Source organism: Chlorocebus sabaeus, chromosome 26 (genome assembly GCF_047675955.1).
Source record: "Chlorocebus sabaeus isolate Y175 chromosome 26, mChlSab1.0.hap1, whole genome shotgun sequence".
NCBI classification, from domain to species: Eukaryota; Metazoa; Chordata; class Mammalia; order Primates; family Cercopithecidae; genus Chlorocebus; species Chlorocebus sabaeus.
The window spans coordinates 3,852,590-3,871,810 of NC_132929.1; the positions used below are offsets into that span (position 1 = coordinate 3,852,590).

Sequence of the window (19,221 nt, forward strand, 5' to 3'; positions counted from 1 at the left end):
AAGAGGAGTCTCTTTAAAATAAATTCTACCCTCAAACTTACTGAAAAATATTTAAAGTATTTTGAAAATCTATTTAAGACAACACAATATTTTAAAAGTAAGGCACGTGAACAAATTTGCCCATAAATGATTTCTGTAACCATAAAATTCATGTAAAACGATGTTTGTATTGTTCTACGTAAAACCAAGTGCTCTCTTTAGGTCACATTTGTAAAGGCAGAGCTAAAAGAAAAAAGTCTAAAATTAATAGGGAAAGTAGGACCCTTTAAAATCTCATTTTATAGGGTACATTGTTAAGACTATAGAGGAATATTTATGTTTTTTTTTTTTTGTTTTTTTTTTTTTTGAGACGGAGTCTCGCTCTGCCGCCCAGGCTGGAGTGCAGTGGCCGGATCTCAGCTCACTGCAAGCTCCGCCTCCCGGGTTCACGCCATTCTCCTGCCTCAGCCTCCCGAGTAGCTGGGACTACAGGCGCCCGCCACCTCGCCCAGCTAGTTTTCTGTATTTTTTTTTTAGTAGAGACGGGGTTTCACCATGTTAGCCAGGATGGTCTCGATCTCCTGACCTCGTGATCCGCCCGTCTCGGCCTCCCAAAGTGCTGGGATTACAGGCTTGAGCCACCGCGCCCGGCCTTATGTTTTTTAAAAAACTAAATCCACAATATAAAAACGAGAGAACATAAAAAACAAATACGGAACACGGGCTTCCCGCGGCCGCGGGAAAAAAACCCTGAGGAGCAGCACCAACATCCTCACTGCGCACCGCGGGGCAGACCAGCGCGAGTTTGGCCCCTGCGAACGGCCACTGGCCCCGACACGTCACCTTCCCAGAATACCCAGGGGCGAGCCGGCCGCGCTGAAATGATGGCGTATTTCCTGCAGGCTGCTGCAATAGTGGCGGGTAGGAGGAAAGCGCCCTCATTTTCACCAGGTGGCAGGCATGGAACATCCCCTGAAACCTTATGCAGTCATCTTGGTTTTTCTTCCCTGGCCTCAAAAAATACTTCAAAACTACTAAATTCTCTCCTTCAGGAGAGTCTAGGAATAGGAGTTTTAAAATAATTAAGACAACATAACATCTTCTATAAAACATACATCCATGTAAAAAGCATTTGATCCAGAAGGAACTAAATCATTGATGGAGAAAAAAAATGACATCATAGATCTCAAAGGAAATGTTAGTTTCTTCTATTCCTACTTACCTGGAAATTTATGGCCTTTAAAAGCTGATTCTGAGAGGTGAAGCCAGCTGTACTTCCTGGGTCGGGTGGGGACTTGGAGAACTTTTCTGTCTAACAAGAGGTTTGTAAAATGCACCAATCAGTGCTGTGTAAAAACCCACCAGAGGCTCTGTAGCTAGCTAGAGGTTTGTAAAATAGACTAGTCAGCGCTCTGTAAAGTGGACCAATCAGCACTCTGTAAAATGGACCAGTCAGCACTCTGCAAAATGGACCAATCAGCAGGATATGGGTGGGGACAAATAAGGGAATAAAAGCTGGCCGCTCCACCCCAACCACCAGGGGCAACGTGCTGTGGTTCCCTTTGGTGGTGTGGTAGTTTTGTTCTTTCCTTCTTCACAATAAATCCTGTTGCTGCTCACTCTTCAGGTCCCTGCCACCTTTAAGAGTTGTAACACTCACTGTGAAGGTTCTCAACTTCGTTCCTGAAGTCAGCGAGACCACAAACCCACCCAGACACAATTCTCAATTAAAATTTCAAACGTAGTACATACTACTTCCTGAACAAATGCTGCCACCTAATTTAATACTGTTACCATTATATGATCTACCTATAATCCATGTACACATATACTATGAAGCATATGTAGAAACACACACCAATGTATATATGTATATATATTTTTTTATTTTTTTCTAGAGACGAGGTCTGGTTCTAGCGCATGGCCTGGAGTGCCGTGTTAAAATCACTGCTCACTGAAAACTTGAGTTTCTGGGCTCAAGTGATCCTCCTGCCTTAGCCTCGTAAGTAACTGGGAGTACAGGCTGAGTCACTAAGCTTATGTACCTATCTGATCTCTCTCAACATCGCTCTCTGTCCCTTTCCCCCACTTTCCCCCAAGTTTTTAAATTTTTTCACCTTGAAACATTAACCCACATTGCTCCTTAAAAGCATAAGTCACCCAAGGCCAGACACGGTGGCTCATGCCTGTAATCCCAGCACTTTGGGAGGCCAAGGTGGGTGGATAACAAGGTCAGGAGTTTGAGACCAGCCTGGCTAACATAGTGAAACCCCATCTCTACTAAAAATACAAAAATTAGCTGGGCATGGTGGCGGGTGCCTGTAATGCTAGGTACTCAGGAGGCTGAGGCAGGAGAATCACTTGAAACCGGGAGGCAGAGGTTGCAGTGAGCCGAGATTGTGCCATTGCACTCCAGCCTGGGCAGCAGAGTGAGTTCCATCTCAAAAAAAAAAAAAAAAAAAGTCAATCTGGCCAAAAAAACCCACAATGTGTCTTTATAATCAGATGTGTATCTCTGATTATTCAAGGAATAAAAATCTATAGAACTAGCTGAATATCATTCCTAAATTTGTCACAAGGAGTTTTATAATTTTGGAATTATTCCCTGCCACCCCTTAAAATTTTTGTAATAGCAACATTCTTCTATAATTACATAGATGTTTAAAAAGTCAAATTACAAATAAAAAGGCGAGGAATTTATAGTTTTGGGAACAATTTGTTATATTGTCAGGCTTATGTTGTATAATGCAACAAATAAAAGTTTATGCTATATGTTTGTAAGATGAAATCAGAACATCAACACTAGGAAAACAGATTGATTGGAAAATAACGTCAAGTTGGAAGAGAGCTCCATTGCAGAAAAGGGAGCATAACGCATACAGGAGGGATGACAGAGTTTCTCTGCTTAACCAAAACTTACTCAGGCTTATCCTCCACCCATCTGTGGACCTCATTATAAAATCTAGTTTTAACATGGAAGCCTGTTTATCTCGGCCAGGCACGGTGGCTCACCCCGTAATCCCAGCACCTTGGGAGGCCGAGGCGGGCAGATCACGAGGCCCACGGCAAAAACAAAAGGTTAGTGGAGGAAATAGGCAAGAAGATAGGGGTAACATGTCCCACATAACTTCAAACCCAACAAGGCCAACAAAATTTAATCTTGAGGTGTGAGAATCAGCTTTTTTGATTCTACCTCTCACCTTACAGAGACACTGGGGTAGGGCTTAGGTTCCCAAGCCTCCAGGGGACTCTGCTGCCATGACTGCTGGAGTCAGCCCACAGCACAGTTCTGCAGGTTGTAGTCAGGTGTCTATGTCTATCACAGGTTGGAATTATGCACTAGTGAATCTACAAGTCTGGGTCTGGGAACTCAGGGGTGGCCCTGCCCACATGGCTCCACTGAGTATTGCCCTAGTGAGGGTACTCTGTGGTGGCCCCAACCCAACAGTTCTGCTGGACGTTGCCCTGGTGGGAACTTTCTGTGGCAGCCCTGCCCCTATAGCAGTTCTCTGATTGGGCCCTGAGGCATTCTTCAAGGCTTCCTCGGAAATTAGGTGGAGAAAGCCATGCCTTCACAGCTGTAGATTTAGCATGCCCGCAGTTAGCACCACATGGGAGCTGCCCCATGTTTGGCTCCTTGTGTTTTCTGGAGGAGTGATCTGAGCTGTACCTGGGCCCACTTGAACCACAGATGGGGAAGCTGGGGAACGCTTCGCTTGACTTCAGGGAGGAGATACATGAGGCAGCATAGTCACTGAGCCCCAAGTTCCCACAGGCACCCTGGGTTTCACTGGGACCCTGGGCTCCTTCCTTAAAATTGTTATTCCCTCAAGGACCTGGCACTTGAATCTGTGATGATTGTGGCATCCTCAGTGTTCTCTGAAATGTCTTCAGGGTCACCCTCCCATTGTGTTAATGAATAGTGTCCGGTGTCCTAGTCATACTAACCTCCTTATAAAATGGTCAGTTGGCCACACAGTTAGTTTTCTCTCCTGAACACATTTTAAAAATTCTTCACAAGGCCAGGCTGTTAATTTTCCAAATCTTTATGTCCAACTTCCCTTTAAAAATAATTTTCTTTGGCCCTTTCCGGCAGGGACGACCTACCCATGAGAACATGTCTCTTGCAAAGGATCTCCTTCATCCCTCTCCAGAGGCGGAGAAGAGGAAACACAAGAAGAAACCCCTGGTGCAGAGCCCCAATTCCTACTTCATGGATATGAAATCCCCAGGATGCCATAAAATCACCACGGTCTTTAGCCATGTACAAATGGTAGTTATGTGTGTTGGCTGCTGCACTGTCCTCTGCCAGCCTACAGGAGGAAAAGCAAGGCTTACAGAAGGATGTTCCTTTAGGAGGAAGCAGCACTAAAAGCACTCTGAATCAAGATGAGTGGGAAACCATCTCAATAAACACATTTTGGATAAAATAATAATAATCATCATCATCATCTTTGGCCAGGCGAGGTTGCTCACACCTGTAGTCCCAGCACTTTGGGAGGCCAAGGTTGGTGAGTCACAAGGTCAGGAGTTCGAGACCAGCCTGGCCAATATGATGAAACCCCATCTCTACTAAAAATACAAAAATTAGCCGGGCATGGTGGCAGGCACCTGTAATCTCAGCTGCTTGGGAGGCTGAGTCAGGAGAATCACTTGAGCCCAGGAGGCAGAGGTTGCAGTGAGCCAAGATCATGCCATCGCACTCCTGCCTGTGCAACAGAGCAAGACTCCATCTCAATAATAATAATAATAATAATAATAATAATAATCTTTTTTTTAAGATAGGGACTCACTGTGTTGCCCAGACTGTAGTATGATCATAGCTCATTGCAGCCTCGACCTCCTGTGCTCAAGCAACCCATCCCGGCTAATCTGTTTCCCTTCTGATTATAAGTCCTATCTTTTTTTTTTTTTTTTTTTTTTTTGAGACGGAGTTTGCTCTGTCGCCCAGGCTGGAGTGCAGTGGTGTGATCTCAGCTCACTGCAAGCTCCACCTCCCGGGTTCACGCCATTCTCCTGCCTTAGCCTCCCGAGTAGCTGGGACTACAGGTACCCACCACCACGCCCAGCTAAGGTTTTGTATTTTTAGTAGAGACGGGGTTTCACCCTGTTAGCCAGGATGGTCTCTATCTTCTGACCTCATGATCCGCCCACCTCAGCCTCCCAAAGTGCTGGGATTACAGGCGTGAACCACCATGCCTGGCCTATAAATTCTATCTTTAACTTGACTTTCTCTTCTCACAGTTTACTATCAGCAATTAAGAGAAGCCATGCAGTACCCTGAAAACTTGGCTTACAGATTTCTCTGCCAAATATCCTAGTTCATTGCTCTTACATTCTACCCTCCAAAAACTACTAAGACACAGAAATACCTCCACCAAGTTTGTGGCAGGCAGGCTCCCATTAGCAACCAGAACAGTCTGTTTCCACTGACCCTCTATTATAATTCTAATCAATGTATAATGTAAACATTAAAGAACTGGAGAAACTGGTGCCTGAGCATAAGAGCTGGAACATTAAAATAAACCCATTAAGACCTTGCCTGGGCTTTCTTAGCCTAAAGTCTAGTTGAATAATAAAAGCATTTTACACATGTACCTTGTTCCAGGTACCCACTTAAGATTAAAAAGCTTTCCAAGACTCTAGAGAAAGATTTCCAGACCCTAGGTCCTACTTAAAGATAAGACATAGATTGAAGGAAACACTCCTCTTTGGAGGTGCAATTCCACTCTTAGCGTGGAGCTTAGAATGTATATAAGCACTAGAAAAATCTTGTAACTTTGCGTTGGTATGGTGAATTACTCCGGCCTTCTCCCTGTAACCAGCTGCAGAAATGAACTCCCTTCTTTCCCAGACCTTGTTCTTTCCAGGAACAAATCCTCTGCCACTTTATAACAAGGATGGCTTTTCCTCTAGTTTCCAATAAGATATTCCTCATTTCCATCTAAGATTTCATCAGAATGGCCTTTACTGTCTATATTTTTTCCAACATTCTGTTCACAACCACCTAGATAATTTCAAAGATGGAGGCTTTCTCTACGGCTTTTCATCGTCTTCTGAAACCTCACCAGAATCGCCTTAACGCGTGGCAAACTAGGCCATGCTTCTTCTAGCGTGCACTTCCAAACTCCTCCAGCCTCTACCCATTACCCAGCTCCAAAGCAGCCTCTACATTTTTAGGTATTTGTTATAGCAACACCGCCACTTCTCAGTACCAATTTCTATCTTAGTCAATTGTGCTGCTAAGCATAATATCTGAGACTAGGAAATCTATAAAGAACAGAAATTTGTTTCTCACAGTTCTGGAAATCCAATTATGTCAATCCAATTATTATGCCATCAAGTCACCGGCATAATTGGTTAATTGGTGTCTGGTAAGGGACGCCCTGTGCTTGCTTTCTTTTTTTTTTTTTGAAATGGAGTTTGACTCTGTTGCCCAGGCTGGAGTGCAGTGGTGCAATCTTGGCTCACTGCAACCTCCACCTCCCGGGTTCAAGTGATCAAGTGATTCTCCTGCCTCAACCTCCTAAATAGCTGGGATTATAGGTGCCCGCCACCATGCCCAGTTAATTTTTGTATTTCTAGTAGAGACAGGGTTTCACTGTGTTGGCCAGGCCGCTCTCAAACTCCTGACATCGTGACCCGCCCACCTCAGTCTCCCAAAATGCTGGGATTACAAGCCTGAGCCACCACGCCTGGCCTACTCTGTGCTTTCAAGGTAGTGTCTTGGCCAGGCATGGTGGCTCATGCCTATGGGGCCAGCATTTTGGGAGGCCAAGGTGGGAGGATCACTTGAGCCCAGGAGTTTAAGACCAGCCTGGGCAACATACTATTGCACTGAAGATTACATTTCAACAGGAATTTTATTTTATTTTTTATTTTTATTTTATTTTATTTATTTATTTTTTTGGGACAGAGTCTCGCTCTGTCGCCCAGGCTGGAGTGTAGTGGTGAGATCTTGACTCACTGCAAGCTCTGCCCTCTGGTTTCACACCATTCTCCTGCCTGAGCCTCCCGAGTGGTTGGGATTACAAGTGCCCGCCACCACGCCCAGCTAAGGTTTTGTATTTTTAGTAGAGACGAGGTTTTACCTGTTAGCCAGGATGGTCTCCATCTTCTGACCTCGTGATCCACCCGCCTCAGCCTCCCAAAGTGCTGGGATTACAGGCGTGAACCACCATGCCTGGCCTATAAATTCTATCTTTAACTTGACTTTCTCTTCTCACAGTTTACTATCAGCAATTAAGAGAAGCCATGCAGTACCCTGAAAACTTGGCTTACAGATTTCTCTGCCAAATATCCTAGTTCATTGCTCTTACATTCTACCCTCCAAAAACTACTAAGACACAGAAATACCTCCACCAAGTTTGTGGCAGGCAGGCTCCCATTAGCAACCAGAACAGTCTGTTTCCACTGACCCTCTATTATAATTCTAATCAATGCATACTGTAAACATTAAAGAACTGGAGAAACTGGTGCCTGAGCATAAGGGCTGGAACATTAAAATAAACCCATTAAGACCTTGCCTGGGCTTTCTTAGCCTAAAGTCTAGTTGAATAATAAAAGCATTTTACACATGTACCTTGTTCCAGGTACCCACTTAAGATTAAAAAGCTTTCCAAGACTCTAGAGAAAGATTTCCAGACCCTAGGTCCTACTTAAAGATAAGACATAGATTGAAGGAAACACTCCTCTTTGGAGGTGCAATTCCACTCTTAGCGTGGAGCTTAGAATGTATATAAGCACTAGAAAAATCTTGTAACTTTGCGTTGGTATGGTGAATTACTCCAGCCTTCTCCCTGTAACCAGCTGCAGAAATAAACTCCCTTCTTTCCCAGACCTTGTTCTTTCCAGGAACAAATCCTCTGCCACTTTGTAACAAGGATGGCTTTTCCACTAGTTTCCAATAAGATATTCCTCATTTCCATCTAAGATTTCATCAGAATGGCCTTTACTTCTATATTTTTTCCAACATTCTGTTCACAACCACCTAGATAATTTCAAAGATGGAGGCTTTCTCTACGGCTTTTCATCGTCTTCTGAAACCTCACAAGAATCGCCTTAACGCGTGGCAAACTAGGCCATGCTTCTTCTAGCGTGCACTTCCAAACTCCTCCAGCCTCTACCCATTACCCAGCTCCAAAGCAGCCTCTACATTTTTAGGTATTTGTTATAGCAACACCGCCACTTCTCAGTACCAATTTCTATCTTAGTCAATTGTGCTGCTAAGCATAATATCTGAGACTAGGAAATCTATAAAGAACAGAAATTTGTTTCTCACAGTTCTGGAAATCCAATTATGTCAATCCAATTATTATGCCATCAAGTCACCGGCATAATTGGTTAATTGGTGTCTGGTAAGGGACGCCCTGTGCTTGCTTTCTTTTTTTTTTTTGAAATGGAGTTTGACTGTGTTGCCCAGGCTGGAGTGCAGTGGTGCAATCTTGGCTCACTGCAACCTCCACCTCCCGGGTTCAAGTGATCAAGTGATTCTCCTACCTCAGCCTCCTAAATAGCTGGGATTATAGGTGCCCGCCACCATGCCCAGTTAATTTTTGTATTTTTAGTAGAGACAGGGTTTCACTGTGTTGGCCAGGCTGCTCTCAAACTCCTGACATCATGATCCGCCCACCTCGGCCTCCCAAAATGCTGGGATTACAAGCCTGAGCCACCACGCCTGGCCTACTCTGTGCTTTCAAGGTAGTGTCTTGGCCAGGCATGGTGGCTCATGCCTACGGGGCCAGCATTTTGGGAGGCCAAGGTGGGAGGATCACTTGAGCCCAGGAGTTTAAGACCAGCCTGGGCAACATACTATTGCACTGAAGATTACATTTCAACATGAATTTTATTTTATTTCTTATTTTCATTTTATTTTATTTATTTTTTTTGAGACAGAGTCTCGCTCTGTCACCCAGGCTGGAGTGCAGTGGCGCGATCTCAGCTCACTGCAAGCTCCGCCTCCGGGGTTCACGCCATTCTCCTGCCTCAGCCTCCGGAGTAGCTGGGCCTACAGGTGCCTGCCACCACACCCGGCTAATTTTTTTTGTATTTTTAGTAGAGATGGGGTTTCACCGTGTTAGCCAGGATGGTCTTGAAATCCTGACCTTGTGATCCGCCTGCCTCAGCCTCCCAAAGTGCTGGAATTACAGGCGTGAGCCACCGCGCCCAGCCTCAACATGAATTTTTGAGAGGTCACCATCATTCGAACCACAGCAGTGGGGATTATTCCCTGGATACTTGGCCTAGAATTCTTTCCTTTTTGGCCTTCTTTCCTCTATAGGTATTCCCTGACTTCCTGGGCTGCAAATCTCTTATTCCTAGCTCTATTTAAGACCCCTCCATTCTCTATATTGGATTCTGCTTCTCCCTTGGGATTTCTCTGTCATCTGAATCCCCTCTTCTCAAATCCCTGCTTACGACATGCTTTGCCAACTCTGTCCACCTCTTTCTTGGCACTATTTTACCCTTCAGTTCCCTTGCATCCTTTGATATTTCCCCCTTCAAGCCCCTACCTGCTTCATCGTTCCTCCCTCTGCCCTCCCCTGCCAGCCTTTTATCTCCTCCAGTACTGCAATCACTTGCTTTTTAGGGCTCTCTTCTCCTAAGGGACGGAAGATCCTGCAAAATCAACTACCTGAGTCAGAAAAGAAAAAAAAAGCTAATTGGAAATAGACTGGATGACAATTGCTAGACGTCTGCTCAGCCATTCAACCAAAAATTTAGTTAACAGCCTTCATAAGAATGACCTCTGATAATAGGCACTTACACCCCCTTGAGTCTCTGTAAATAATGCCCCCTAATGTGGCACTTCAGAAATTGAGATAATCGATGCCGGAAGCATACTCTTTGACCTCTTGCCCCTGAAGTGGGTCATAAAAGAATTCTCTGACCTACGTCCCCTGAAAGTAGGTCATAAAATGCTCAGTCAAGAGGGGTCCTTCTCTATACCCAGAGACCAAGAAGAATCTGAACAGATCTTGCTAAGTTCTCCCCAGATTATTGCCACTAGGTCGTACCCATTTGTTTTCCAATCACACATTTGCATAGCTGTCTGTAAAAATAGATTTTTCCAGCCATGCTCGGTGGCTCATGTCTATAATCCCAGCACCTTGAGACGTCAAGATGGGTGAATCGGTTGAGCTTGGGAGTTCAAGACCAGCCTGGGCAACAAGGCAAAACCCCATATCTATAAAAACAAAACAAAACAAAACAAAAATTAGCTGGGTGTGGTGATGCCCACCTGTAGTCCCAGCTACTCAGGAGGCTGAGGTGGAGTATGGCTTGAGCCCAAGGAGGTGGAGGTTGAAGTGAGCTGAGATCGTGTCACTGAACTCCAGCCAGGGTGACAAAGCCAGACCTTGTCTCAATCAAAAAAAAAAAAAAAAAAAGAAACAACAAAAAAAAACAGGGTTCTCCCTGGTTCTTTTGGTCTTCATTTCTAAAAGCTCCCATGTCACATAATACTTTTAGTAACTCATTTGACATGATGTTTTCTTATTACTATGTCTTTTGTTATAGGGGTCTCACTCATTAACCTTGTAACAGGTGATGAAAATATATTACTTTTTTATTCCTACAATTTCAAATAAATCAATTTGTGTCTGTTGCTGGGTGGGCCACTCAGGAAGTTCACCAGAACACTGGATGTCATCACCAAAGACATACAAACTGTAAACTAGGAAAACTCATTAGACTGTCACTGCCTTCCTAACTTCACCATCTAAAGACAAGCTCAAGTCTAAACAATCTTGACTGGTTGATCTCTGGACTCAGAAGCTGAGTTTATGGTTTATTCCAAATATTAATCTTTGTTTTTCTTTTATTTTCACATAAACTAAACTCCTCCCATTAAAAGCCTGACAGCTACAACCACCTAGCACTTATCTTCTACCAAGTCCCAACAAATGTTACAGCTGGTTCTTAATGAACAAAAAGCAACTCAACAACAACAAATTGACTAACATTATTCAAATGAAAGAATGTGTCTTTTTTTTTTTTTTTTTTGAGATGGAGTCTCGCTCCATTGCCCAGGCTGGAGTGCAGTGGCACAATCTGGGCTCACCGCAAGCTCTGCCTCCTGGTTCAAGTGATTCTCCTGCCTCAGCCTCCTGAGCAGCTAGGACTGACTACAGGGGCCTGCCACCACGCCCAGCTAATTTTTTGTATTTTTAGTAGAGACGGGTTTCACCGTGTTAACCAGGATGGTCTTGATCTCCCGACCTCGCGATCCACCCACCTCGGCCTCCTAAAGTGCTGGGATTACAGGCGTGAGCCACCGCACCCGGCCATTTTTGTATTTTTAGTAGAGACGGGGTTTCACCATGTTGGCCAGGCTGGTCTCAATACTCCTAACCTTAGGTGATCCACCTGCCTCAGTGCTTGAATGTTTCAGGCAGAGGTTCCATTCATGCTTTCCAAAGGAAAGGATCCAATCCTGCCCAAAGTGCTAGGATTACAGGCATTAGCCACTGCAGCCCGCATGAACAGATTTTCTAATAAAATATGAACTATGCATGTGTGCCATTAAAACACACTCCTGTACATCCATGTTTGTAATTGAAATCAGCCAAATAGGGTTCACACCAACTGTTAACTGTAGTATGTGGCATTAAAAGTGGATGTAGGACCAGGCTTCCCTGCATTTTTACTGTGGATTATCCTGAATTGTGTTCCCCTCACATGCTGCAGCAAAACATAGCATTGTTTCAGTTTTGAAATATATTTAAAAAATATTCCTGCTGAAATGAACTTAGTCACTTCTATGTTTTTACCCCTCTTTTTCCTTTTTCTTGTTCCGATCTTTTTTTTTTTTGAGACAGGGTTTTGCTCTGTAGCCCAGGCTGGAATGCAGTGGTCAAATCTCAGCTCTGCTCACTGCAACCGCCACCTCCTGGGCTCAGGTGATTTTCCCACCTCGGCCTTCCAAATAGCTGGGAACACAGGCGTGCACCACCACACACAGCAATTTCTTTTTTTGTATGTTTTTGTAGAGATGGGGTTTATCCACATTGCCCAAGCTGGTCTCGAACTCCTGGACTCAAGTGATCTGCCCTTCTCTGCCTCCAAACTGATGGGATTACAAGCGTGAGCCACCGCGCTTGGCCCTGACCTTTCTTCTTCCAGCTTTCTGGGACCATCTCTCTCGTTAAAACTCAGTAACATCCCTAGCAGTTGCTTGTACCAACATTCTGTAAGCTTTTTCATGGCCTCTTATTTTCTTGATACCAGATGGTTCCACAATCCTGAATCCTATAAACCAAATGAAGTTTCCTTTGGAAAGCATGAATGGAACCTCTGCCTGAAACATTCAAAGACTGATGTAGGATCCTGCATAGAGTGGAGTGAGTGGATGAAGAGAATGATGCAAGTTTTTGACCATTTTCCTTGCGGCCATTTCCTTTGGCCCTTGGATGTTTTGTTTTTGTTTTTGTTTTTTCTCTGTCAAACCCTCTACACTTTTGCCTGTATAGACTCTTTCTCTAAAGCCAAAACTTTGGGTTAACCACTTTTCAGACACTAGGAAACCAAAATTCTCAATTTACAGTCATATCTGGGGCATCCCTATTAGGAAGTTGCCAACTGTAGCTAATGAATGTATCTAAATACATATAAAATCAAAGAATTAATGTGCCATTAAGTATCCTCAACATCTAGCCCCAGCATATACTTTCAGATTGATTCAGGTAAATGAAATAATCTCTATCTGTAGTTCTGAGAGGTGAAGCCAGCTGGGCTTCTGGGTCTGTGGGGACTTGCAGAACTTTTCTGTCTAGCTAAATGATTGTAAACACAAGGATCAGCCCTCTGCCTCTAGCTAAAGGTTTGTAAATGCACCAATCAGCACTCTGTAAAAACGGACCAATCAGCGCTCTGTAAAATGGACCAGTGAGCAGGACATGGATGGGGCTAAATAAGGGAATAAAAGCTGGCCACGGGAGCCAGCAGCACCTGCTGGGGTTTCTTTCCAACCTGTGGAAGTTTTGTTCTTTTGTTTTTCACAATAAATCTTGCTGCTGCTCACTCTTTGGGTCCGCACTACCTTTATGAACTGTAACACTCACCATGAAGGTCTGCAGCTTCACTCCTGAAGCCAGCAAGACCACGAACTCACCAGGAGGAATGAACAACTCTGGACGTGTCACCTTTAAGAGCTGTAACACTCACTGCAAAGGTCTGTGGCTTCACTACTGAAGTCAGCGAGACCATGAACCCACTGGGAGGAATGACCAACTCCGGACACATCTGAACATCTGAAGGAACAAACTTCGGACACACCATCTTTAAGAACTGTAACACTCACTGCCAGGGTCCGCGGCTTCATTCTTGAAGTCTGCGAGATCAAGAACCCACTGGAAGGAATGAATTCCAGACACAGTTCCTGAAATATTTTGTCATCTGTTCATACTTAGTTTCCTTCCTGGCACAAAAATCCATTTTTTCTTCCCTGATATATTTTTCTTTTTCTTTTTTTTTTTTGAGATGGAGTCTTGCTCTGTTGCCCAGTCTGGAGTGCAGTGGCACAGTCTTGGCTCACTGCAAGCTCCACCTCCTGGGTTAATGCCATTCTCCTACCTCAGCCTCCTGAGTAGCTGCGACTACAGGCGCCCGCCACCATGCCTGGCTAATTTTTTGTATTTTTAGTAGAGACGGGGTTTCACCGTGTTAGCCAGGATAGTCTTGATCTCCTGACCTTGTGATCCGCCCACCTTGGCCTCCCAAAGTGCTGGGATTACAGGCGTGAGCCACCGCACCCAGCCTCCCTGATATATTTTTCTTTAGTTACTACTACTACTTCTTGTATCTAGTTATAATTTTCTTCCTCCAGATAGCATTCCCTAACCACTTCAATTTCAACCACATTCCTATACATCTGAAATTCCCCAGTAGAGTGCATAATCTAAATCACAAATTTTCTATTCAGAATTAGTTGCTTATTTGTTTGTCTGAATTCCCGATTCACATATGCCCCAAGTGCAGGAAGAAAGCTGAATCTTTCATTCTCCTATCCATCTACTACATGCAAGAAAGAACGTGATCACTCAAATTTTGTTCACAAAAATGCAATGGAAATGCTATTTCCGTTTTCTCCTCCCGAAATTAGGAACAATTCAGCATTTATGGAATACTATTCTTGACGTCCAAAAATAATATTAGATCTTGTCTTACAATTCCTCAGTTTCCCTCATTTGCATAGAAGTAAAAGAACTTCAGTCTTGCTTATCTGTTCCTCCTCATTTCTTCCTCCACAACCCCATTTACAACTCTATGAACAGATCATTCTGATTCCTTTGTAATTAGTGTGCCATGTCCCTTCTCACCTCATTACACTTGTGAATTTTTCTGATTTGCATGTCCTTTCCTTCCTATGTTCTGTGCACTTGAAATCTGAATTTGCCCTTGAAAATTTAACTCAGTCATTATTTTACCTCAGAAACTGATGTTGACTCCTTATGTTGTTTAAAGATAGTCAATCTTCATTATTGTCAGGTTACATATTCACAAATATGCCCACTCACTAAAGTTTATGTGTAACTTCAAAATCAATACCTGCGGTACCTTTGTGGTCATGCACAGAGTGGCAACAATTTTGTCACCAACTGAGCATATTCCCAGGTAAGGTAGAACAAGATGACATTCTTCTTTTTTGTCTCAGTCATACAAACAAGCGTTCTTTTCATGGTCCGTGCAGTACCACACTGCATCTGTGAATTGACTTAGGATTGAAAGCTAGGTAGGCATCTGTTGAACATTTGACTACTACTATTCTTCATATAGAGATCAAACAATACTCTTCAGTACACGTCTCGGCTATTTCATTCTAGGGACCCTGTGATTAGTTAGCTACCACCAAAGTCTTCTGTTTGCCAAAACGTTCTGATGACTGGTACATCCTCCTCTGGCCTTTAAAACAAATTGTACATCCTGTCTTTGGCAAAGTTGTCCCATGAGCAAGATGTTTGAGTCATTTTCCTCTACATAAGACAGCACAATCAATCTTTACTTTTTTGTTTTGTTTTTTGAGACAGGGTCTGTCTCTATTGCCCAGGCTGGACTGCAGTTGTATGATCAGAGCTCACTGAAGCCTCAACCTCCAAGGCTCAAGTGATTCTTTGGCCTAGTCCCCCAAGTAGCTGGGACTACAGGTGCACACCACTGTCCCTGGCTAATTTATTTATTTATTTTTTGTAGATACAAGGTCTCATTAGGTCGCCCAAACCGGTCTTAAATTTATGGACTCATGTTATCTTCCCGCCTTGGCCTCCAAAGTGCTGGGATTATAGGTGTGAGCCACATGCCCACAGCACAATAAATCTTGAATCCCCAGTAATAGCACTGAGGTCAATTAACCCAGTCTACTGTTATATTTTGTCCTCCTTAGTATAACACAGTAATAGCACTGAGGTCAATTAGCCCAGTCTACTGTTATATTTTGTCCTCCTTAGTATAACGACCTTAGAATGCTCTTCCAACCTTCCCCAGGTTTCTTCCAATACATGTTACAATTTCTTTGCATGTAGCTGTTTCCTACAGGTCATAGTGTGTACCTGTCCCTTAGGAATAGGTTGATGTTCAGCCCTAGTTATGGGGTCTAGTCATGCTACTAGCAACAAGTAATGATTTGTGGGGGACTTCAAAAAAAATGGGCATCTCCTTTAATGGTATCTAACCCAGCTTTTGTGCAGAGGAAAGATGTTTTCTTCAAACAATAGAAGCTACTTCCACTGGTAAGAAAGGCTCAGCCTGACTTTCTGTTTCCAGATTGTCAGTTTCAACCGAGTCTAAACAGATTCCCCCATTCCAAGTTTCAGGATCTCATTCTTGGTTTTGATGTTCAACAATATCAGCCCTGCAGCTACAAGAAATGAGTTTCCTTCAGAGTCGCCATGGAAGTTCTCAGGTTTTCAAACCGTGGCTTGAACTGAGAATTAAGGAACCTAAGCTTGTTATTTTCTCTTCATAATCATTCAAGGACCCTCAACTGAACCCATTCCACCCCACAGTCCTTACAGTTATCTTGACTACCATAACATTCAGTGCAGCAGTCACTTGGACTCCCAAGGCACGTGTTTCAGTTGGCACTTTGTCACAATCAACCACAGGTCATTGCTTGATTAATTGTGATACCACTGCATGTCATAGTTGCTAGTATCCCATTGCACCTAAATTGGCAAGGAGCTGCGGAATGTGCTCAAACATAAAGGAATGACCAACACAACTTCCCAGACTCATCTCTGTGGAACTGTCTCGGAACAACGCCAGTATTAATTCTTTCAGGGAGGGTCCAATCAGCAGGCAGACAAAGCACAAGAATTTGAGGAGGGAGTATTTGAAATGGACATTTGTTTACTGTAAGTGGATTGCAATCCAGAGCTTGTTAGAGGGTACACAGAATGATCACAGTGTGTGGCACCAGTGGAACTTTCCAGAAATCTTCCCGCTTAGATGCCAGGGAAACGTGTTCACAGGTAGGTGTCTCACTGGAAGCACTACACTAGAAACCACCTAAGGGTGGGGGATATGGGAAGTGACTGACAACCAGTGCTGCTGACTGTCATGCATTGTAGGAGCCTGATGCTAGAAAAGCCATTGTTGCCGCAGGATTGCCCATGCATACTGTAGAAACCTAGTGCTGGAGAAAGGCATGCCTGCTATGGGAAACTGTTGAGAGACCACAGTGGAATCAGAAAGGAAAATCTCTTTTTACAATGTCCAACCACCTTCGACTACTGACAAAGCTTACTGTTGCAACACCATATATATATACATATATATATATATATAATTTCTTTTTTTTTTGAAACGGAGTCTTGCTCAGTCGCCCAGGCTGGAGTGCAGTGGCACAACTGGCTCACTGCAAGCTCTGCCTCCCGGGTTCACGCCGTTCTCCTGCCTCAGCCTCCCGAGTAGCTGGGACTACAGGCGCCTGCCACCATGCCTGGCTAATTTTTTGTGTGTATTTTTAGTAGAGATGGGGTTTCACCATGTTAGCCAGGATGGTCTCGATCTCCTGACCTCGTGATCCACCCGCCTTGGCCTCCCAAAGTGCTGGGATTACAGGCGTGAGCCACCGCGCCCAGCCAACACAATATATTCTTATGGGTATCTGACTCAATTTTCACAGAGCAGGCAATGAATGATTAATTTGGATCTAAAAGGCAACAGTTTATTAATTGGCATACAGTTCTTCTAACTAAAGGAATAATAAAAAATTAAAACATATCTTCAAACATAGTGATGGTATTTGCAATATTTTAAATAGATCATTGATTTTTCCATTGACGTTTGTAATAGAAAATGTTGGGAGAAAAGCTGAGTGTTGGGAGAGAAGCTGAGGCAGTGCTAGCATATCTGACATAAAGTAAGAGTCTTGGAACATGTCCAGGGTCCAGGGTCTAAAAACCCTTGTGGCCTTTGGAACGTGTCTAGACTTGCTGGCTCCTTGCTTCTAGCACTCCCATTATCTCACGTAGCCATATGTTTCAAAGAAAATGCTAAACGTCACAGCTGTAGCACATTTGCTTGATGCACCGCTTCCTTTCAACCCCCACATCCTCACCACCTGTTTCTTTGTTTGATCACCAATAAACAGCGTGGGCTTCCAGAGCTTGGGGCATTTGCAGCCTCCATACTAGCGTTGGCCCCTGGTCCCACTTTCTCTCTTACCTTGTCTTTTCTTATTCCTTTGATTCCGCTGGACTTCGTCACCCCACGGCCTGGTCCGATCACCCCAACAGGAAATATTTAATTTTGATTCATACATTAAAGACAGATTAAATTGATAGTTGAGTTTGTAATAATACATTTTCCACCTGAACTCTGAGCTTCTTTCCTCATACACAATTCAAAGTGGTTCATCACTTTATACTTTATACTTTATAGCCATAAGTGACTGCTGCACTGAATGTTATGGTAGTCAAGATAAAGAGATCTTCCCATTCAGCCTCCAGAATAGCTAGGACTACAAGCACACACCACCACACTCAGCTAATTGTTTAATTTTGTAGAGTCTTGCTACGTTTCTCAAGCTAGTCTCAAACTCCTGGCCTCAAGTGATTCCCCCCACCTTGGTTTCCCAAGATGCTGGGATTACAGGTGTGAGCCACCACATCCAGCCAATTTAGCAGTTTAAAACAATGTAAATATATTGTCTCCATTCCTGTGGGTCAGTGGGCACAAGTTAGCTGGGTTTTCAGGTGCAATATTTCACAGGGATGCAATCAAGGTGTCAGTGGCCTGTATTATGTTTTTTGTTTGTTTTGTTTTTTTTGATAAGAGTCTGGCTCTCACTCAAGCTGGAGTGAAGTGGGGTGATTCAGACTCACTGCACTCTGCCTCCCGGACCCAAACCATCCTTTCAGCCTCCTGAGTAGCTAGGACTACAGGTGCATGCCACTGTGCCCAGATAATTTTTGTATTTTATTGTAGAGATGAAGTCTCACCATGTTGCCCAGGCTGGTCTCAAACTCCTGGGCTTAAGCAATCTACCCACCTCAGCCTCCCAAAGTGATGGGATTACAGGCATGAGTCACTGTGCCCAGACTCTGTGTTACTTTTTAAGCTCGTTTACTTGTTGGCAGAATTCATTTTCCAATGGCTATAGAATTCATGGCAGTGAAGAGACCGAGTCTTTTCTATTTTGCCTGACATCAGGGAAGGCCTAGGAGCCATTTTAAATGGCTCATCTGATAAGGGGAGGTTCACATAGGCTATTCTGCCTTTTAATGAACTCAAAGTCAACTGATTACTTTAATTACATCTGCATTATATCCTCACTTTTGACATTTAACATAGTATAAACACAGTAATGATATCCTTTGCCACATGCTATTGGCAGGTTCTTCCCACACCCAAGGAAATGGGATTGCATAAGAGAGTGACTAATTGTGGGTCACCCTAAGGTGCTTCCACTACTGTCACCATGCTTCAGTCACCATCTGCTGTACTTTAGGGCCACATCCTATCTCCCATCAGACCAGCTGGTAATTTCATGCTTCATCAAGTTTTTCCTGTTCTAACTTGGGTTGCAATTTTGCTCAGCTAAGGATATACCTAGAAAGAACTTATGTGTTCTGTGTGTCTTTAACTTCTATCTAACAGCTTGCCCATTCAGGTAGAACTCAACATGAATCTTTCATAGCTGAATTATTATTATGTCTTAAGGTCTTACATGGGAATAACACCTTTAATACAAACATAGTCCAAATCTGGCTTGAAAGACCTTGTTCTCATACCTTCCTTTCC

General features: G+C 43.7%; 1 protein-coding gene and 1 long non-coding RNA gene across 17 annotated transcripts in view; one reads left to right on the top strand and one right to left on the bottom strand.

Moving 5' to 3' along the window:
• LOC119623586 (uncharacterized) overlaps window positions 1-19,221 on the bottom strand; it is a 406,106-nt gene that overhangs the window by 21,818 nt on the left and 365,067 nt on the right. For 15 of the 16 annotated variants that reach the window (XR_012091421.1, XR_012091423.1, XR_012091418.1 and 12 more), the window contains one exon: window positions 1,202-1,291. The exons of the other annotated variant lie outside the window; for it this stretch is intronic. This is a non-coding gene — a long non-coding RNA (uncharacterized lncRNA). The remainder of the gene's footprint in view (window positions 1-1,201; window positions 1,292-19,221) is intronic. 16 annotated transcript variants of the gene reach the window in all.
• Window positions 3,913-4,839, top strand: LOC119619369 (small ribosomal subunit protein eS27-like). The gene has a single exon (XM_073011995.1). It carries the CDS (start codon window positions 4,028-4,030, stop codon window positions 4,349-4,351), a length of 324 nt encoding a protein of 107 aa, XP_072868096.1. The 5' UTR covers window positions 3,913-4,027; the 3' UTR covers window positions 4,352-4,839.